Source organism: Choloepus didactylus, chromosome 1 (assembly GCF_015220235.1).
Source record: "Choloepus didactylus isolate mChoDid1 chromosome 1, mChoDid1.pri, whole genome shotgun sequence".
Lineage (NCBI taxonomy): Eukaryota > Metazoa > Chordata > Mammalia > Pilosa > Megalonychidae > Choloepus > Choloepus didactylus.
Genome location: NC_051307.1, coordinates 139,549,259 through 139,572,268, shown reverse-complemented (window position 1 = coordinate 139,572,268; position 23,010 = coordinate 139,549,259). Strand labels below are relative to the sequence as shown.

The window sequence follows — 23,010 nt, the reverse complement described above, 5'->3', positions numbered from 1 at the left end:
ATGGAGGGGGCGAGTTAGGTGTATGGGAGGATTTAAGTTTTCTTTTTTGTTTTTGTTTCTTTTCTGGAATAATGAAAATGTTCTAAGAATTGAAAAAAAAATTAATTGTGGTGAAGGATGCACAGCTGTGTGATGGTAGCATGGGCAACCGATCGTGCACTTTGGATGATCATATGGTATGTGAACAATCTCAATAAAATTGAATTACAAAAAAACTAAATGAAAAATAGGGTGGGATGGGGGTGGAATGATTTGGGAATTCTTTTTTATTTTTATCTTTTATTCTTATTTTTATTCTTTTTGGTATAAGGAAAATGTTCAAAAATTGATTGGTATGATAAATGCACAACTATACGATGGTACTGTGAACAGTTGATAGTACACTATGGATGATTGTATGGTATGTGAACATAAAAAAATGAATTAAAAAACAAAAAAAACCATAAAAGAGTATATGAATAACAGGGAGGGATGGGGGATGGGATGTTTTAGGTGTTCTTTTTTACTTTAACTTTTATTCTTATTCTTTTTGCGTGTGATAATGACAATGCTCAAAAATTAATTGTGGTGATGAATGCACAACTATATAATGGTACTGTGAACAACTGATTGTACACTGTGGATGACTGTACGGTTTGTGAATATATCTCAATAAAATAGAATTATTTTTTTTAAAAAAAGGAAGCTATGAGGACAAAATTGGGACATTCAGGGAGAATTGAATATTGATTGTTTATGTTAAATAATATTATTGTCCCCATGTTAAATTTCACAAGTATATCAATCATATTGTGGTTATACACATGATAATGCCCTTGTTCTTGAGATAAATGTTAAGATGTCAACAATTTACTCTCAAATGGCTCTGCAAAAAAATAGCAAAAAATGCATAAACAAATATATATACATACAAAAAAGAGAGAAGGACAGAGATAAAGCAAATATGACAAAATATTAATAATTGGTGAATCTCGGTGATGATATGGTACTCATGGCACAATTCTTGAAACTTTTCTGAGGTTTAAAATTTTTCAAAATAAAAGTTTTAGGGAAAACATAGGAAGTGATTCTTCTTTTCTGCAGCCAAAAAAAAGAAAGAAAGAAAGAAAAGGAATAAGTAAGGATGATCTTTCTGATACTGCCAAAACAACTGTTTTTGCTGCTGAAAGGAGAACAGCATATAGGGGAAAGAATATAGCAGGGAGACCAATTAGGAGGCTACTACAGCAGAACTGACAGAAGATGGATGATGGTGGCTTGAATTAGGCTGGTGGCAAAAGCAATGGAAAAAAATAGTTCCATTGATGCTCCTATTCTTGGTTGAAGATGAAAAGGAACATGAGAAGAAGAAATGTTTGAGGGGAGAGAAAGTTGGAAACAGCCACTGTGGAGAAGGGGAGAGGGGGAGCTGATAAGGGGAAGCTGGAATGGCAGAGTGGCACTAAGGGTCAGTAGAGACTCGAGATGAGGAGTTTATGGTGAATTGCAGAACTGTGTGATTTCCTCCATCAATATTTAAGACCCAGAATTGAAGGTTTAACAGGTAGGAGTGGCATGAAGTGATGGACCATCCCTGAGGGGAAAGATATGAGCACAGGAAGAGTTGACTGGTAGGAAGAAACCAGAAACCAAGGAGGTCAAAACAAGGTATAATGGGAACATCAGATGAGAGCTCTGGAAAGAGAGAAGGCTGTAATCACAGAGAGAGACATTTTAAAATCACAGCACATCAGTGCAGCAACTGATAACAAAAATCAGCAGGTGGCCAAGGAACAGGGGATTGGCAGGAAGAAGAGATGAGGGTCCCAGGAGATAAGGAACATGGATGGGAGGTGTGCCAATTTGCATATCTGATGTCCCCCAGAAAAGCCACATTCTTTAATGTAATCTTGTGGGGGCAGACATAGTCTTGATTAGGGTGTGACTTTTGATTAGGTTGTTTCCATGGAGATGCGACTTGCCCAACTGTAGGTGAGACATTTTGATTAGATATTTCCATGGTAGACCTCCCTTCATGGTAGGTCTTAATCAGAACATGGGAGTACTTTAAGGGATGCTGGGAACTGACAGAGATGCATAGGGATGCTTGGAGATGCTGATGGAAGGACATTTGGAGATGCTAAGTTAAGAGATGAAGTTCAGACTTTGCCCTTGAGAAGGGAAGAGAGGACCCCCAGACACTTAGAAATGCACTGGGAGAAAGAAGGAAGGATGCAGAGGAACTGAGAGAGAGGAGCTAAGAGAAACCCAGAGACATTTTGGAGAATGTCACTTTTTGAAACGCAACCCAGAAGTAAAGGAACAGCAGACGCCAGCCACATGCCTTCCCAGCGTGTTCCAGACGCCATTGACCATTCTCCAGTGAAGGTATCCTCTTGTAGATGCCTTAGTTTGGGACCTTTTATGGCCTTAGATCAATAAACTTGTAACTTAATAAATCCCCTTTATAAAAGCCAATCCATTTCTGGTATTTTGCATAATGGCAGCTCTAGCAGGAGGTCACGACAGACTCTTGGTTAATGTTTCTATTAATAATAAAATTGTTCTTTGCACCCCAATTTAACATTGCAGTATCAAGCCTTGAATTATGAATTGAATCGCATGCCCTTACACCTCTGAACTAGGATGCACTCCAGAAGGATTATGTCTGATTTGCCAATAAGTCAGTTAATACTTGATATGCTGAAGTCAGTGCTCCTTTATGAACATTTAACTGAGAGCTTATACACACAGAGAGAGAGAGATCCTCGGAAACATTGCAAATGAAATGTAAACACAATAAAATAATTACATAATTAACTACTGGGTTATATGTGGCTTACCCCTTACCTCTCCTCGGTCTCCAAACATAGAGTCTGGAGGTTTGGGGAGTTGCTGCCCACTGATCACTTTCAGGATGAGCTGCTTTTTGGGGTTGGCAGGAAGTGGATCACCAGAGAAGGGGTTGAAAGTACCTAAGCCAAGTAAAGCAGAGGTTAAAATCTAAGTTGCTAGCATGAGAAGAAAACACACACATACACACTAAACTTGTAGAACAAAGGAATAACAAATGCTGAATTAATAGTATTTTTTAGAGCAGAGAAATTATCCGTGGCTTTTGGCTGCAGGCAGTGCTGGCGGGCATTTCCATAGCTGAGGTTTTTGCAGAATCCATGCCTGCAAAGGCCAAAGGAATAGACTGATTTAAAGCAAGTGTCTGCAATGCAATGATCAGCTGTGGCACGTGGGATGAGGAGCCTTTTATTTGGAGGCCAATAGTATAGAGAAGAGGAGGATTTATGACAGATTCAAATAATTTTCTAACCTAAACTGTCTCAGGTATGGAGTGAATATAACAAACACAAAGAAAGCCTGAAATTAAGTACATAGCAGAGTAAGAAAACATGCTAAGTGTCACACCTGGAAGACACATCTGCCAACACTTTTTAATGTGAATTGTTATAAATCCAATTTGGAAAACTTAAAAAAAGTATTCTAAATGACCTGAACCAAAAGAAAGTGTTTATTGATTTATCACTGCTTTTGCTATTTTTTTTTTTTATAAGCACCATTCGACAATTGTACTACACTGACTAAAAAGACTTTATAAAATTGTTCCAGGTGGCATTTTAATTTTACTAGCAAGTCTCAGGCTCATATTCCTTTTCAGAGTCTCTGAAAGACAGGGCTCGGACCTTAGAAGGCAGTCCAATCTATATGTAAAACCTCATGAGAGTTCTGCTGGGATACTGGATTACAGATGACAATCCATCACTATCCAAGTCCCTCTTGACATGCAAAACCTCATGAGACAACACTCTAAACATCATGCTATCCAAATGTTATTTATTGTGACAAGAGTTCTAAACTACATTCTAAGATATTAATCTTTTAAAAAAAATCATATTGCAAAACGCTGGGGTATCACACTTCCCAGAGAACCCTCTTGGTAGGAGTCACTTGCATACAGGTGTGAAATTAATGCACACCTTTGCACATCTGCTGAGGCTTGAGGACGTAGCCACAATTGCCGTTTGTCTTGAATTTGGCTCGATTTAACTGCATCATTCGCCCTTCGGACTGGTAGTTCAGTGCCACTGTAAAAGATGAAAATTTGAGACAATTAGGCAAGATGGCAGTATAGAGTCAGAGCAGACAGAGACCCGGCCCATCCCAAGGCATACACACCTAGCTGGCAGCCTGCATTCCAATAGGGCACAGGGTTGAAGTTACTGGAATCAATCCGGTAGGCAGAGGGGTAAATTCTTGTGAGTTGCTTTTGGTTATAAATCATGAACTGCTCTGATTTCTGCTGAACCACCTGATGTGCTCTTGTTTCACTGAATGATAACACATTTCCTGTAGTTCCTGGCAGTTTTTAATAAAGAAAAAAGAAAAGTGAGAACTACAGGCAAGAAAATGTGTGGACAGACACCATTCAAAAAAGACCTTATAATGATGCCACACTATACCAACAGAATGAGGCGGAGCAAAAGAGTGCATTTAACCAGGGTAGAGGCCAATCATGATCATGAAGACCCATAAAATTCCATTCTTGTGGCCCTTTTGCCACTTTAAGGTTGAATCAGAGCTATGCATCTTGCTCAGGTTCCTGCCTATTTCTGTGCCCTCTGTTCTTCCAATAATTCAAGCATCCCTCTCATTCATGTCTGGCTGGTATGAAAGAGAGCAGGTAGAAAAATTATTTTCTAGGTACTTGACTCAAACAGAATATCTTTGCCAAAGATATGGACAACTGTGGAAAAAGAAAACTATCTATGTATCTTATTCTTGATAACAGGAAGACATTAACTGAAGACATTCCTCTAAAAGGCACTCATGAAATACAGGGTAACTGAAAACATTTCAAGTCCAATAAAATAAAGGAAAAGAAAATTTGAGTTTTAATTGATTTAATAGCTAAAGCATATCTAAGGGAAATGAACAATAATGAACAAAAAGAGTTCAAAATAACATTACAGGGAAATAAAGCCTACCCAGGCTTGGAAACAATAGGAAAAATAAATGGAGATAAGAAAAATTGAAGCAGCTCTAAAGTTTCTGCTTGGACCATCAGGAGAGGTCAATCTAGGTCCAAGAAAGCTGCAAGTTTGGAGTTCATAACAGAGTGAACATTTAATATTTTACCTTTTCCCAGCAATCCCACCGCCTGTACCCAATGTCAATGACCTTCCCACCACCATCACTCCTCCAGCAAACACCCCCACCTCAATTAACTTATGAGCACCCATAAGTCCTCTGAAACTGCTGGGATAGGCCAGACAGATAAAGATACAAACTTGCCCAGAGCCTCATTCTTAATCTAATGTGTACTCCAACAAGCTGAGTGTCTCTGAACTCAAAAACTGAGAGACACGATCCATGAACCCAAGGAATTGAACTTGATCTTGCTGAGTCTACTGAGCCTGAATCATATCTAGACTGAAGAAGTTCAGTAGTACACACAGAATCCCAGAGCCCTGTCATCCTCAGGTTGTACACCCCTAGATGTTAAACACTGGCTAAATAACTGATAACGACACTCCAGAGCTACAACTTGGAATTGTCATAAATACAAGCAGGAGGCAAAGAAACTAGAAAATTATAATTTTTAGGCTGATGATTTATCCAGTATAAACTCTTTCCTTAAAAGAAAATTAATACAATTTTATTGACAACTTAATATTTTTATATATCTCAAGCATACTAAAAATTATTTTATTTGCAAACTGTGTTGAAGAATACCTTGAACATGATAGAATTATAGAGAGACTGCAAGTCAAATTCAAATTCAGATAGAGTAGCAATGCAATCAATACCGCTTTTCTGTCTCTCCACATAAACAGACACGCTGCATTATCATAAGATGACTGATAATTAGGCATGTATCAATTAATATAAAAGATTCGAGTTGCTCTGTATTACTATAAGCCATGCATTCATTATCATTGGCTCATTTTGTGGCTCAAAAAAATAATCTTAAGTCCAAAAGCTAAACAGTGCTCAATATTATATTCCATTAAGCTAATAGGATTATGGTTCCCTGAAGCATTTATTGGAAATTGTATTTCTCTAAATCAAATATACCTTTAACTCCATTAAACCAGTCCCTGAGTTTATTTCTGAGTTGCGGGCAGTTATTACAAGAATATGTTGCCTACTTGCTGAAAATCCTACAGTTTTTGATGTTCTCCCATGAGAAATGTAACTTACATTTTTAATAAATCTCATTAATTGAAGATAATTTGAATCACATAGCAAAGAGAAGAAAATCTGTAGGTAGAAAAAGAGACATTTGTGGAGTGGGGGAAAAAGATCTGAGGGGAGAATTCTGGAGGTTTGTGAGGACACATGGTTTACCATAATGTTGTTTTCCCTACACTAAGACTTGTGGAGAAAACTGGAGATTGTGATTTACATTTCATCACAAATGAAAATCAGACTGAAAAATGACAAGAGCATAACTTATTTCTGTAAGCATTCAATAACTTAATGTAATAGCAATGAGAAGGAAAAAAGAGAAAGGGGAAAAGAGCAACTAGCTGAAAAGTCTAGAGTAAGAAGAGTTGTAACTAGAATTTCTCAGTTCAATATATGGCAACCAATAGGTGAAAAAGAATGAAAGAGTCAATATTACTGACATTTCTATACTTTTTGTTAAAATTTCAATCTGTAGATTAAATTATTTTCATCAAATTCAAAATTTCCAAGGAGAAAATGTGGGGCTTTTAAGGTGTTATTTCTTCCAATTAATTTCTTCTTTCTTCTGATTTTTTTTTCTTCATTCACACCTACAATGGCCATCTGCGGCCAGGCCATCAAGCCAGGCCAGACCTCCACAGTTCAAGAGTTGGGCCAAGACACCTCTGCCCTCTAGGAGATTTTCCTGAACTCTAATCAATCAGGCAAGCATAGTAATCCATAGAACCCTCTCTATGAGCTAAGCATTGTACCAGAATTGAGTTTCCTGAGTTGGATTCCACACAGTTCCAGAAAAGCATGGTGATGATGTCATTAGCCAGAGATTAGTTAACAACTGGCAAAGAGCAATCAAGAATGGTTATCCTGACTCAAGCCTTACCATCATCCACAATGTCTTGGGCCGCCACGGAATTTGTGTATACAACCAAATCTGAGAGTTCACGGCAGAGCTTCATGGTTTTCCTTCGGCGTCCCAACCTGTGAAGTACACACCCATGACTCACGGCATTTTAGAGCTGGCAGATGGAAGAAACTTGGGCTTTCGTTTACTCCATCTTTCCTGTTTATGAGGAAGATTAAGTGACCTGCCCAAGGTCTTAATGGAAACAGGATTAGCCCAAATATGACTCCTAGCTCAGCACTCTTTTCACCACAACATCTAATTCATGTAGTTTTATTCACTGCTCTGCCAACAATCATAGCCTTTTCTTAGGTATCTGTGAATTCCATTGTGACGGGACTTGATTCCACTGTTACCCAGCTGTAGGGTAACATCAGAGCTCACCAGAGAGCTACACTTCACTTAAGCAAGGAAGAGAACCTGGACTAAAAAGGAGTAGATACATTACACTGAGGACCATAAGATTTAAATATCTAAAGGGAAACACACCAAAATTTTCATTGTGATTATCTTTCAGTAGTGTGGTTACAAGTGATTTTTATTTTCTTCTTATACTTTTCTAAATTCTTCAACTTTCCTAAAACAAACATTCATTACTTTAATTAGTGCCTTTTTCTCTTCAATATTTTCTAAGTTCTGTCTCTCCCATAAACCATTTCAAGGATCTCCTCTAATGACCTTAAAAATTCTACCACTAACCTTTACCACAGTACAAGTTCTCCACAGACTATCACATTCTGCTCACATACACATTTTTCTCCTCCAGGAAAACATCTAACCATCAAAAACTCTAATCTCCAAAGAAGATATACAAATGGCCAAGTACACGAAAAGATAACATCATTAGTCTTTGGGAAATGTAAATCAAAACCAAAATGAGATACTACTTCACACTCACTAGGATGGCTATAACCAAAAGGCAGACAATAACAAGCTTTAAACCTCATACATTGTTAGTGGATGTAAAATGGTAAGCCACTTTGGTAAACAGTTTGGCAATTCCTCAAAAAGTTAAACCTAGGGTTACCTTAGGACTCAGCGATTCCACTTCTAAGAATCTATCCAAGAGAAATAAAAATATATGTCCACACAAAAACTTACATATGAATGTTCACAGCAGAATTATTCATAATAGCCAAAAAGTGAAGACAACCTAAATGTCCTTCAACTGATGAATGGATAACTGTAATGGAATATTACTCAGCAATACAAAGGAATGAAATACTGATACTTGCTGAAACATGGATGAATCTTGAAAACATTATTGTAAGAGAAACATCCAGACATAAAAGGCCAAATATCATATGATTCCATTTATATAAAGTGCCCAGAAAAGGCAACTCCATTGAGACAGAAAGTAGATTAGTGGTGCCAGGGACTTGGAATGGAGGAAATAGGGAAAGACTGCTAATGGGACAGGGTTTATTTGGGGGGTGATAAAACTATTCTGGAATTAGCTACTAGTGATTGTTGCAAAACCACGAATATGCTAAAAACCACTGAACTGTTTAAAACATTTAAATAGAAAGAATAAACAAAAAACCCACCCTTCTAATCCTAGGACATGAACTAAATTATTTGCTAACATTACCTGGAAAATTATTCATTTTTTCTACTCTGATTTTTAAAACCCAAGGCTGAATTACATAAATATACAGATTAATTCACTCTATGATTATCTATTGAGCACCTACTGGAGAAAAAAACAGAGAACAAATCAGACAAAAATCCCTCTGCTCATGCTGCGTATATTCCTTCTATAAAAGAACTAAGAATAAAATGCTCCAATAGTTCATATTGTGAAGAAAAGAAGCATGAACAGAGACAGGTAAAAAAAAAAAAAAAAAAAAAATCAATGGAAAAGAAAGCATGCATTTTCTTCATTTGCCTTGTAATTAGGAAATTCTTTAGCCATAGGTGAAAATCCGGTTTGGTGAAGACTAATGATTATAAATCAATGTGAGGTCATGCCCAGAATTACAATTCCATGATGGTCCATGAGAAAACTCTAAGATACTCCATGATTCGGAGGAATTCTGCATAAAGTTAGCTCTTTTTTCATCTTTATTCTGGAGGAGGATTAGTTTACTGAAATCCCAAAAGGACACCATCATAGATGCTTAGGCCCAGACAACTTTTACATACAAGTCTCTACCTAAGAACAACACACAATATTGTTTCATGTGCTACCATTTGCACAGGTTAAGATTACCGTGGCTTTCTCCTAATACTGTCCTTTCCCTGGTTATGTGTTTCTGAACTGAGACTTTTTCAGCCTCATCTTTGAGAAAATTATCTGAGAAAATTCGGAAGGCGATCCTATTTCTCCTATATCCTTTAATGTAACTTACACAATTAATTTTCTGTTCCCTAAGGGTATTCCTGGAACCACACGTCTTCTCTGCCCTTACTAATTAGTTGCTATTTTATCTATAGACATTCTGTTGGAACTCAAACATAAAGTTTAATTTTACACTAAATGTCACCCATTCCTACAAGGCCCCTATGCCACTAATTCCATCTAATTCAGTCTTTCAATAAAGGCACAGGTGTATGTATGTATGTATATATATCCGTATCTATCTACCCATCATCTATTTATCTATCTATCTATCTATTTTGATATAATTTACATACCTCTGCAAGACTTACTATATAAATAAGCTGTCAGAAAAAAACTACATCAGCTCATGGTTATAATTTGGGTTCTAAAAATATGGTCATTTTAGTCATCCCAAATATTACTGGCAATAATAATTAAAACAGCAACTAATATTTTTGAGCACTTAATTAACTGGGCCAGGCACCAGGCTAATGAGTTCAATTATTTTAATCCTTACAATGACCCTAAGAGACAGATACAAATGAAGAGCCTAACTTGTCCCATATTAAAATTGGCAAGTGGAGGAACAGGGATTTGAATATAAGTCTGACTTCAGATTCCTGGCTCCTAACAGGCGCTTAATATCTATTTTTTCCATTAGTCTCCTACAGGAGATTCATTGTACTCATTGATGTGGTCCTCTCCCTCTTCTCTGAAGACACCTTGTAACTGACAACTACTACAGCTAGCATTTATTAAGGGCTCACTGTGTGCCAAGCACAGCGCTTAAGTTTCCCACGTGCATTATCCTCTCATGTCCAGTTGGTTTTCACATGCCCTACTGCACCTAGCACTTTTCCACATAATCAGATTCAACAGACACAACTGAAACCATCAAGCTGATAGAGATAGAAAAGCCCTGGAAGTCTGGGCAGAAAACTTTCTTACCTGTATAGCTGGCCACTTTCCTTGCCAGGATTCTGCTGTATGTCCTCCTCGTCATCAGTACTGTAAGATTTAGATCGAGATTTTGTGGTTTTCTGTTGGAAAAATATCACAGTGAACTCACATCATCAGGTAAAGAGAATGGAATGGGCTTTAAAATACACATACATAAAGACAATTTGGAGAAAGAAAAATAACCAAATATTGTAGCTTGCTTCACCATGAATAACAAGCATGTATGTGGCCATAATTAAATTTAACAATTAATGCAGAACTGAATGCTACATATTCAGAAACTGACTTTGCAGCCATATAATGCTGTGGCCTTATAATAAAGGCGTCATTATTCATCAGCTGAAGCTCTCTAAGAGGGATAGGATAAAAGTTGGACCAGTTTCCTCTCGCGTAGGAAAACTCACTGCTGCTATTGACTAAAGAATTATAAAAGGTAGATTTGGTTAAAAAAGACAAGTAGTGATTTTTTTACTGAATAACCTCCATTCTTGCCTTTAATAACTATGCACTCAAATGACCATCTAAATAAAAATGCTTCTCTGAGTGTTGACCCATTTTAATTTCTAACAACAGAATGAAAATTGTTACCGACAGTATTCAGGCTGAAAGGCTTCCAGATTAATCTGGTTTATTCTGGACAGGTTTACTATTAGACACAAAACTTTTTTGGGATGGTACGGTTTCAACTCCACCACTTTGAAGATAGCTCCAATATTTGGGCAACACATATCTCAACAATACAAATGATGAGACGGTCCCAGTAATTGTAGAAGAGCTTGCCACCAAAATACACAGCTCCCACTAGCAAAGGTAAGAATTGCAGACAAAGTTCCCTAGACTCCTGGGGAATGTGGAAGGAACTCTATCCCCACCTTACCATGGGACCATGTCACCTTCCAGGTTCTCTCATATCCAATGAATAAAAAAATAAGTTACACTGATAGCATAAACACACTCAACTCTCTATTGTACTGACAACGAGCGAGGTGCCAATTTGATCTGGAACCTTCTAGGTGCTATTCGTGCCTCAAGAATCACAGTATGTCTGGTGTGTGAGCATCTGGTGATCTCATGCTCCAATTCAGACTCTCATCAACCTAGGTTAGTTAACCTCTCTAATTTCCTATTGTGTGTGCTTTATTAAAGGACAGGAAAATTATATCTATTTCAAAGGATTTTGTTTGATGATTAAATGAAATGGCATAGAAAGTCATTCTGTAAGCTACAGAATTTTAATTTTCCTTTTAAAATACCATTAATATTCATTAAAATAATACATAACTAGTCTCATTGACAGTTATTTATTGTCATGATTAGAGACATGCTAAATTCTAATTCTATAGTAGCTAGAGTATACCATAAAACATTGGGAGATAATTTTAATTTTAATAGCTAGTTGTAATCAAGAAATGAAATATTCTCTAATTCCGCATATCATCAGTAATTTGAGGTGCTACAATAATATTGTACTTTTGAAGTATAAATTAAAAATTAATCACCAATAACTGACAACATTTAGTGAAATGGTGTATTTTTCTTTACATACCATTTTGACACATTTTACATAGTTACCATACCATTTAATCAATTTTTCATCTTACTTTTCCACTTAATGTTTTCTATGTTAAGCTCTTCAGAGTCATCATCTTTTAATGGTTGCACAATTGTCCATTAGGTGAATGAATCATGGTTTACTCAGGCAATCTTTAGTGGTAAACATTTTGGTTGTTTTCAATTTTTTATTGTAATGACTAATTTGTCTAGCCTTTTAATTGATTATCCCACTGATAGGACAAGAAGTTCCAGATACCATATTCCTTAAAGTGGAAGGAATGGCCTTAGAGAAACCTCATGCATAAAGTACAATTGGCCATTCAACAACAGATTTCTTCTGTAACATTTTATTTATATTAAAGTATAGTACACATTTAGAAAACCACACAGTCATAAGAGTACAGCAAGATGGATTTTTACACAGTGAAACCACTCAAAATAAGGAAATAGGATATTATCTGCAACCCCCAACAAGCCTTCAGATTATCACATTCTGTCATTACCCCCCCCCCCCCACAGGTACTACTATTCTGACATCTATTCCCCAAAGATTTGTTTTGCCAGTTTTTTGAATGTCATATAAATGGAATCATACCTGTGAACTCTCTTGGGTCTGGGAGCTTTTGCTCAACATCATGTTTATAAAGGTCATTATATTACTGAATGTAGTTATAATTCTGTCATTTTTATTGCTGTTAAATAATCCATTATCTGAATGTACCACAAGTTTTTATTCATTCTATTGTTACTGGGTATTTGAACTATTTTCAGTTTAGAGTTGTTACCAATTATGTTGCTATTATTATTGTTGTTTATGTCTTTTGATATATAGTCATTCCAGTACACATATATGGAATCTCATTGTCATCTTAATTTGTACTTCTCAGATGATTGATAAGGGTGACCACCTTTTACGTATTAGCCACTTGGATATCTTCTTTTGTGAAATACCTGATTTTGCCCATTCTTAGAGAATTGGGTTGCTAGACATTGATTTGTAGGACTTTTTATATATTCAAGATACAAGCCCTTTGTCGGGAATATTGTGTTACAAATATTCTTTCTCACTGTGCAACTTGCTTTTTTATATTTTTCATGAATAGAAGTACTGAATTTTAGTAGTTTAATTATCAATTTTTTTCCATTTCCAAGACCCTGTTTAAGAAATGTTCAATTACCCCAAAGTCATGATGATATTCTATTATGTTACATTCTAGAAACTTTATTGTTTTATCTTTCATATTTAGATCTAAAATTCACCTGTTTGCTGTGATGTAAGGGGCAGAGGTTCATTTCTTCCCGCACACAGATATCCAACAACCCTTTTTCCACTGAATTGCAATAGTACTGTAGTGCTAAAGTTACAGATAGGACACTTTATTAATTTGATAATATCTCTAGTATCCACCAGAATGTTCCCTTTTTCATTTCTGATGTTGACAATTTGTAGCTTTTCTATGAATTTTTTATCAGTATTGACAGAGATTTTTCCATTTTAATAGTCTATTCCAACAAACAATTTTCAGCTTTATTGATTTTTATTATTATTTGTCTTTTATTTCACTGATTTCTGCTCTTATTTTTATTATTTCTTTTTTTCTCTTTCTCTGGGTTTACTTTTTTTGGTTTAATTTATTGATGTTTTGCTAATGTCTTGAGAAACTTAAATCATTGATCATCAGACTTTAGTTTAAGGCTACATATTTCTTTCCAAGAATAGCTTTAAGTTGCATCCCACAATTTTTAATATATTGTATTTTCATTATCATTCAGCTCAAAATATTTTCCAATTTCCATTGTGAATTCCTCTTTGAGTCAAAGCTTATTTAGGATGTTGGGGATTTTCCAGTTAAATTCTTTTAAATGATTTCTTTCTTAAAATTGTTGAGACTTGCTTTATGATCCAGGATATGGTCACATTTGGTAAATGTAGAATATGCACGTGAAAAAATTTTGTATTCTGCAGTTGTTGAATGAAGCATTCTAATGTATCAAATTTTTTTTAAAATCTTCATTTTATTGAGATATATTCACATACCATGCAGTCATACAAAACAAATCGTACATTCAATTGTTCACAGTACCATTACATAGTTGTACATTCATCACCTAAATCAATCCCTGACACCTTCATTAGCACACACACAAAAATAACAAGAATAATAATTAAAGTGAAAAAGAGCAATTAAAGTAAAAAAGAACACTGGGTGCCTTTGTCTGTTTTTTGTTTGTTTGTTTCCTTCCCCTATTTTTCTACTCATCCATCCATAAACTAGACAAAGTGGAGTGTGGTCCTTATGGCTTTCCCAATCCCATTGTCACCCCTCATAAGCTACATTTTTATACAATTGTCTTTGAGATTCATGGGTTCTGGGTTGTAGTTTGATAGTTTCAGGTATCCACCACCAGCTACCCCAATTCTTTAGAACCTAAAAAGGGTTGTCTAAAGTGTGCATAAGAGTGCCCACCAGAGTGACCTCTCGGCTGCTTTTGGAATCTCTCTGCCACTGAAGCTTATTTCATTTCCTTTCACATCCCCCTTTTGGTCAAGAAGATGTTCTCCGTCCCACGATGCCAGGTCTACATTCCTCCCCAGGAGTCATATTCCACGTTGCCAGGGAGATTCACTCCCCTGGGTGTCTGATCCCACGTAGGGGGGAGGGCAGTGATTTCACCTTTCAAGTTGGCTTAGCTAGAGAGAGAGGGCCACATCTGAGCAACAAAGAGGCATTCGGGTGGAGGCTCTTAGGCACAATTATAGGGAGGCCTAGCCTCTCCTTCGCAGCAACAGTCTTCCCAAGGGTAAATCCTATGGTAGAGGGCTCAACCCATCAAACCACCAGTCCCCTATGTCTGTGGTCATGTTAGCAACCATCGAGGTGGGGTAAGCCAATACCCCTGCATTCTCCACAGGCTCCTCAAGGGGGCCGTACATATTTTTTTCCTTGTTTTTTTTTTTTAAAATCAACTGTATGAAAAATAAAAAAATAAAAAAATAAAAAAGTAAAAAATTAAAAAAAAACATACAATAAAAGAACATTTCAAAGAGATCATAACAAGGGAGTAAGAAAAAGACAATTAACCTAAGATAACTACTTTACTTCCAACATGTTCCTACTCTACACCAAGAAAGTTACCCAATATAGCAACATTTCTGTGAACTTGTTCCTACTATACCCATCAGAAATTAACAGACCATAGTCATTCCTGGGCATTCCCAGAATGTTAAATTTACCCACGATAGCTTATCCGTTCTTCTTGGATTATTGTTCCCCCTTCCTTAATTTCTCTCTATTGCTAGTTCCCCTACCTTCTACATTATAAACCATTTGTTTTACATTTTTCAAAGCTCACATTAGTGGTAGCATATAATATTTCTCTTTTTGTGCTTGGCTTATTTCATTCAGCATTATGTCTTCAAGGTTCATCCATGTTGTCATATGTTTCACGAGATCGTTCCTTCTTACTGCCGTGTAGTATTCCATCGTGTGTATATACCACATTTTATTTATCCACTCATCTGTTGAAGGACATTTGGGTTGTTTCCAACTCTTGGCAATTGTGAATAATGCTGATATGATCATTGGCATGCAGATATCTGTTCATGTCACTGCTTTCCGATCTTCCGGGTATATACCGAGAGGTGCAATCGCTGGATCGAACGGTAACTCTATATCTAGTTTTCTAAGGAACTGCCAGACTGACTTCCAGAGTGGCTGAACCATTATACAGTCCCACCAACAATGAATAAGGGTTCCAATTTCTCCACATCCCCACCAGCATTTGTAGTTTCCTGTTTGTTTAATGGCAGCCATTCTAATCAGTGTGAGATGGTATCTCTCTAATGTACCAATTTGTTATTCTTGTTCAAATCTTCTAAACCAGCACTTTCCATTACGTTTCCCGTAATGAAGGAAATATTCTATATCTATGCTGTTCAATATGATGGCCAGTAGTCTCATGTGGCTATTGAGCAATTGCAATGTGGGTAGTGTGACTGAGGAATTAGACTTTTAATTCTATTCAATGTCAATTAATTTAGGTATAACATTAAATAGCTACATGTGGTTAATAGCTATCATATTAGACAGTGCACTTCTATATTCTTACTGCCTTTTGTCAGCTTGTTCTACTAGTTACTGAAAAAGATGAGTTATCATCTCCCACAAGGACAATGGATTTGTTTATACCTTCTGTGGTTCAAACCTATACTATTAGGTACATAAAATTTAGGATAGTATTAGCTTCCTGGTAGACTAAATCTTCATCATTCTGAAATATCTCTCTTTATTTCTATTAAAACTTCTTGCTCAAATCTAATTTGTCTAAAATTAGTGTTGCTATATCAGCTTTCTTTTGGCTACATGACATATCTTCTCCCATTCCTTTTTATTTTCAACTGTTTTTGTTTCCTACATTTAAAATGTGCCACTTGCATGCTGCATCTAGCATTTGGGTTTTCTTTTTCATCCCAAATGACCATCTACCTAGGGTTTTTTGTTTACTTAAAAAAAAAGGTTTTTTTAGAGAAGTTGTGGTTTTAAAGAAAAATCATGCAGAAAATACAGGACTCCCATATACCACCCTATAATTGATACCTTGCATTAGTGTGGTACATTTGTTAAAATTGATGAAAGCACATTTTTATAATTGTACAACCAACTACAGTCCATGGTTTACTTTAGGGTTCACTGTTTGGGTTGTACAGTCCCATGGATTTATTAGCATATATACAACTGAAAATCTCCCCTTTTAACCACATTCAAATACATAATTCAGTGCTATTAATTACATTTACAATTTGAGCTGCCATCACCATCATCCATTAGCAAAACTTGTTTATCATCCCCAAATAGAAACTCTGTACCATTTAAGAATTAATTCCCTATTCCCTACTCCTGTCCTATCCCCGGGTAACCTATATTCTAGATTCTGATGCTATGAGTTTGCTTATTCTAATTATTTCATATCAGTTTGATCATTCAGTATTTGTCCTTTTGTGACAAGCTTATTTCACTCAACCAGATGTCTTCAAGGTTCCTCCATGTTCTCACATTTTATGTTCTGCAACTCCCGACAAGCCTTATGTTCTCATTCTTTTTATGGCTAAGTAATATCGCATTGTATGTATATACCACATTTTGCTTATCCCTTCACCAGTTGATGGATACTTGGATTGCTTCTGTCTTTTGGCAACTGTAAAGAATGCCACCATGAACACTGATGTGCAACTATATGTTTGACTACCTCTTTCAATTCTTGGGCATATACCTAGAAATGGGATTGCTGGGTCATAGGGTAATTCTTAACTTTCTGAGGAACTACCAAATTGTCTTCCACAGCAGTTGCACCATTTTACATTCCCATCAACAATGAATGAGAGTTTCTAATTCTCCAAATCCTCTCCAACACTTGTGATTTTTCATTTTTTCAAAGGTAGCCATTCTAGTGAGTGTGAAATGGAATCTCACTGTGGTTTTGATTTGCATTTCTCTAATGGCTAATAACAGCATTTCTCTCAGCACTTAAGTATTTGAACTGACATGCCTTCATGCCTGCAGGGTTTCTGATGAGAAATCGGCCCTCAATCTAATTGGGATTCCCTTGTATAAAACTCGCTGCTTTTCTCTGGCAACTTCCAGAACTCTCTCATTGTCCTTCGCATTGAACAATTTGGTTACCATGTGTCTGGGCATCTTTCTCTTTGGGTTTATCCTATTTGGGGTTCATTGGGTTTCTTGAATATGCATATTTGTCTTTTGTTAAACAGGAAGCTTTCAGCCTTATTTCTTTCAATATTTCTTCTACCCTTTCTCTCTTTCTTCTCCTTCTAGGCCTCCCACAATGCCTTATTGGTACTCCTGATGGTACCCCACATGTTTCTTAGGCTATTTTCACTTTTTGTAATTCGTTTTCCTTCCTGGTCCTCAGCCTGACTCATTTCAATTGTCTTGTCTTTGAGTTCACTGATTTTTTTCTTCTGCCAGAATGAGGTATTGCTGCTTTAGGATACAGTTTCTGTTGTAGTGAAAAAGCTTTGGAAATAGTTGGTGCTGATGGCAGCACAATATTGTAAAAGTAATTAATGCCAGTGAATGGTACACTTAAAAATGGTTAAAATGGAAAACTGCATGCTATATATATGTTACCACAATAAAAAAATATATAAAAAATAGAAACACAGCACCTGTGTAAGGTGCTGAGCCAACTGAATTAAAATATTTTTCTAAATTATGCACATTTATCATTCTTAATTCATACCTTATGTTTTCCAAAGTTGGTAATGAGGGATCGTCCATGGGATTTCTTTCCGCTTTCCTTCATATCTGGATTCTGAGTAAATAAAGGTACAATGTGAGCGTTTTTCTAAATTACTTTGTTTTTTCCTTCACCTTTGGTGGAATGGCAGGGAGGTACTCTTTCCTGTTTGCTCCTATATGGGAGGCAAGCAGGTCCTGCTCATTTCCTATTGTCATGCCTTCTACTACCCCTAAGGCGGTGGCTGGCACTGCCTCCAGAGAGGGGAAAGTTGGCATGGAGAGGCCTGGGCACCAGCCAGCAACTAGCAACTGCCAACAACATCCCATAGCTGAGGCAAGGGCCTCTCACCCACGCCCAGCTGTGTAGGCCCCTCAGAGTGCCTGTCCAAGAGGCTCTCTACAATCTGGGATTTGTTATTTTGAATGTCCTGAATGGTAATACATCATTTTTGGTTAAGCATAGGTTTAATTTTGGAAAATGGCCAAAAGCCATTAAAAGCCAATCTGTGAAATAAAAAAGTGATCACATTGACTGAGCACTGATATTTGGGATTTTAAAACATTATAAATAAAGTCAGAGCATATCTATAAGGTACTAAGGTTGTTTTGTTTGTTTAAGTAAACCACAGAAAAGGTTATCTGTTAAGGAGATAATATCATCTGTGGCAAGCACTGGAGTACTGGGAAGAGTTCCCATCTAGTTGGTAGATCCTGCACTTTTCTTCATGTGGATTCATCTCCAGGTTGGAGATCTTCTCCCTTCTTGAGCTTATGTCATATTAGGGGCCAGAAAGATCACTCCAGTAAAAGAGTTAAGGTACTAGATCATATTACAATTGTCATCTCTAAAAATATTTATTAGGTGGTTCATTGCTCAGGACATGATATGAGGAAAGACCAGCAGGCAGAACCTTTGCAGGACTTCTGGAGAAGCAGAGAGTAAACAAAGACAACCATATACATGGAATAGTATGGGCAAGCAAAAGGCCAAAGGGGATGTCTACATACATCCATCAGGATTAACCAAAGATACAATTCATTAAAAAAAAAAAAAAAAAAAAAAGATTTGGTTAGGAAAAGTAGTAGTCCAGAAAATCCTGGAGGTGGGGGTCCTTCAAATAATATTAGTTAACTGTTGACTGTTTTATGTGTGTTCACTGCCTTTGAAGAGCTATTAATAATGATCATTAACTGTACAAATACTCTGAATCGGTCATAGAAGTAACACTGCTCTCCAAGGCTGGAGACCCAGTTCTGCCACAAGTAGCTACATATTCTTCAGCAATCCTTTTCTCTTGGCCTGTTTTCTTATCTGTGAATAGGAAAGAAATGGACCAATTGATCTCTGAGTTCCTTTCTACTTCTAACAGTCCATCAGTTACTGGTAGAGGGAACAAATAATTTCTTGTCCAAACCAGAACCTTCTGAAAGTAAAGTGGACACATTTTTAATAAACATGCCAGGATAACCATTATAAAGCAGGGATGCCCTAGTCAAATTGAAGTATATGGTCACATATTCAGTATATGGTCACCTATGCCACAAGATTTATGCTAACTGAATTACATATATTCTCATTTAAATTGTACAAACATCCCGAGATAATGATTAAAATGTCAATTTTTACAGATAAGGAAAACTGAAGCATAGTGCAGTTTGATAATATGCCACAGTAAAACAGGGATTCTGTCTAGCTCCAAGTCTCCTCCCTGGCTCCCCCCTCCTCCTCCTCAATTTCTCCAACCTTACACCCCTTCTTTATGAAGAGGAAAATATACACAGATATCTTCAACTTTGACCTCCCCCCTGAGTATCAGCATCATGTCTTTCATTGAATTCATGGATCAGACATTGTACCAGGAACTTAGCACACATACAAAGGCAAGAGCAAATGAGAGATGCAGACTCTCTCCTCACTGGGCCTGCAATCTAATGGTGGAGACAAATAATTACATGCCACCAGTAATAAGGACTGAAATGGGGAATGTCCCAGGTACTGTGGGACGGCATGAGAACTGAAGGAGGACTTCCAATGAGAAGTGATGCAAAAGCTGAAGCCTGAAGATGAGTACACTTTATTAAGGTAAAATGGGGAAAGGAAGTATACTGTGGCCAAGGAAATGAAAAATGGGGAGGCCAAGGAATAAGAACACAGTGTCTTCCAGGAAATGAAGAGAGAGCGTGTGTGTGTATGTATGTGTGTGTGCACAGGTGTACTTTTACACATGTGCATTGGGTGGATGAATGACAGCCAAGGGCCAGAACATGAACAAATAATCTTGTGTGCTTCATTCTGGAATTTGAAATTTTATCCTCTAAGCTATGAGGAGCCTTTGAATGATTTAAAGCTGGAGAATTCATGATCAGATGCACATTTCTGAAATATCACTATGGCAGCCGTATGAATGAGAGGTTGGACGGAGGCCAGCTGGAAGATGTGAAAAGCCCTGTTAGGATATCATTCCGGTGATCCAGGCAGCAGCAGCTGGGATGTAAAGAAAAGAGCAGATTTAAGAACAGTTAAGAAGACAGGCATCTTTCTTGTGTCTACTCTGTTCTTCCAAGATGAAGGATGAGAACTTCACTTGTATTTTACTTCAGGGCTCTCAGGAAAAAGACAGGACAAATAAAACAATTCTGAATGATGATCCAGAAGGAGGACACTGAAGTGGTATGCTGATCTGGACCACACTCAGCACATTCTCAGCTTTGGATTTAAATATGTATCTGACACAGATGTACTTATTTTTATTTGTTGATTGAACCAAAACCATGTTAACAAAATTGTAACAAACATCAGTGTTAAAAATCTCAACATTTTACAGCCTAGTTTATTAAAGTCACAGCTGCATTTACTTTATGCTAGTCAAATACATTCTTGCAGTAGCCAAGAATTACGAGAAAGTAAAAGTAAGAAAAGGGGGGATGTTTTTGTTCCACCAACTCTCTGAAACTTGAGGTCTCTTATTTTACCTGATGGGAAAATTATCATTGGGATCTTTTTCTTGACTAGCAAAAGAAAGATAGGCTTAATTTCTTAATTTGTTTCTTACAAATTTCCAACACCTGCTGTTGCCTTTCTAATCAGAATGATCTCGGAGAGGGCAAGATGTCTCCAACAGCATAAGGGGAAGTGATTGGTCCAGATTAGTCGATGAGAGTTCACTAAAGACGAGAAGCAGTAATCAAACTAGACCATCCAAATGTGATTTTTATAGACATTTGTGTGGTCTGAAAATATGTGACTGGAGGGGAGAAAGTCTATCGCTATTATGGAAATTCTAAGAAAACTGAAAATTGTGCTGAACTGTAGGGCAGTAATAGCTGTAACTGACACTGTGGTTGTCTCTCCAATAATCCATTCTGCCCCTCTAAAAAGCAGTTTGAGAGGCACTGACCCTGGCATCAGCCGCAGGGTAAGTTCCCATTGGTATTAACAAACCGATAAAAACATGCACCCTTAAGCAATTTCCATTCTAGGAAGGACACATAATCAAGGCCACAGTGATTATTTCAGGGCTGGGCACATGACCTACATTGTTAATAGAGCTAAGCATGAACTCCAGTTTGTTGGTTGAGACAGATACACTATCTCACTCTCTATGGGCACGAGGAAAAGAAACACATAGCCCATGGACCTGGTGGCAGTCACTGAGGGAAAGGGAATCAGACTTGGGATGGCACTAATATTGCGAAAGATGGAAAGAACGCGAATCCTTGATGATATCACTGATCCTCTGGATTAAGCCCACCCTGAATGGTCACTCTGTAAATGAACTTGCGACTTACCTAACCCAACATATCTTTCCATTATTTGAGTCATTTTGAATTGGGTTTTCTATTATTTGCGAACTAAATAGAGCTAGGGAATGCCTAGCAGTTGAAAGCGTGAATTTTTGTGGGGTATAGAGAGAAACCACCAAGGCTAAAAGGTCACTTAGATCCACCGGTGTTCATCTCCATATGATTTTCCCTCCCCAGGCAGCCCTGAGCCCTGGGCTGCTATTGGCCCAAGATCTCCTCTGGGCAAGAAAAAATGCCAACAATACCCTACAAGGTAACATCAATAAACCCAACATCCACTCCTTGCCTAATGCTGATATTTTCATTAGGAAGCAGCATTAAAATTTCAGCCAGAGCTCTAAACATTCATTCATTCATTCAACAAATATTCATGAGAGTCCTACTAAGTTCCAGGCACTGCGCATACTAGAAATAAATGATGATCAAGATTTTGACATGCTCCCTACCCTCACAGAACATATAGTCTAGTTGGGAGGACAGACATTAAACAAATGATTGTGTATGTGGAAAAAAAGCCTCAGAAAAGAGGCAATCTAAAAGACTACCGTGGACAACATGGATAATGTAAAGGGGATAGCTAACCTAATCCTGGGGTCAAGGCAAGACTCATTTAGGACATGACACTGAAGCTGGCATTTAAAGGACTGAGCCGGAGTTAGTGAGAGCAAATGCAGGAATGGAGTGTCCCAGGCAAAGGGAAAGGAAAGTGAAGCAGTCCACAGCAACTAATAACAATTAGGGCTGGATGCAAGGTGGTGTGACAGGGAAAACAGAGAGATCTGAGGCTGGAGAGATAAGCAAGGTCTCAATTATGCAGGTTCTTGAAAGCCTGGTGGAAGAGTTTAGAATTTATCTGAAGTGTGAGGAATTTTATTCAGTAGAATGACAGATTAGATTTGCATTTTTTTTTTTAAATCCTACTTTTTTTCAGAATGCAGATTAGATTGAAGGGAAATCTAAGTAAGAGTTGACATTGGCCTAGATTAGGACACTGGCCATGGAGAAGAAGAGAAGGGGACAGGTGGGAG

The 23,010-nt window shown here is 37.2% G+C and overlaps 1 protein-coding gene across 6 annotated transcripts in view; it reads right to left on the bottom strand.

Moving 5' to 3' along the window:
* Positions 1 to 23,010, bottom strand: part of PLCH1 (phospholipase C eta 1) — a 262,393-nt gene that overhangs the window by 15,939 nt on the left and 223,444 nt on the right. For all 6 annotated transcript variants that reach the window (XM_037842070.1, XM_037842071.1, XM_037842073.1 and 3 more), the window contains exons 13-18: positions 18,180 to 18,251; positions 10,353 to 10,444; positions 7,061 to 7,158; positions 4,168 to 4,347; positions 3,969 to 4,076; positions 2,830 to 2,954 (exon numbers count right to left, since the gene is read on the bottom strand). In XM_037842070.1, coding sequence (XP_037697998.1) covers positions 2,830 to 2,954; positions 3,969 to 4,076; positions 4,168 to 4,347; positions 7,061 to 7,158; positions 10,353 to 10,444; positions 18,180 to 18,251 — 675 coding nt within the window. The remainder of the gene's footprint in view (positions 1 to 2,829; positions 2,955 to 3,968; positions 4,077 to 4,167; positions 4,348 to 7,060; positions 7,159 to 10,352; positions 10,445 to 18,179; positions 18,252 to 23,010) is intronic.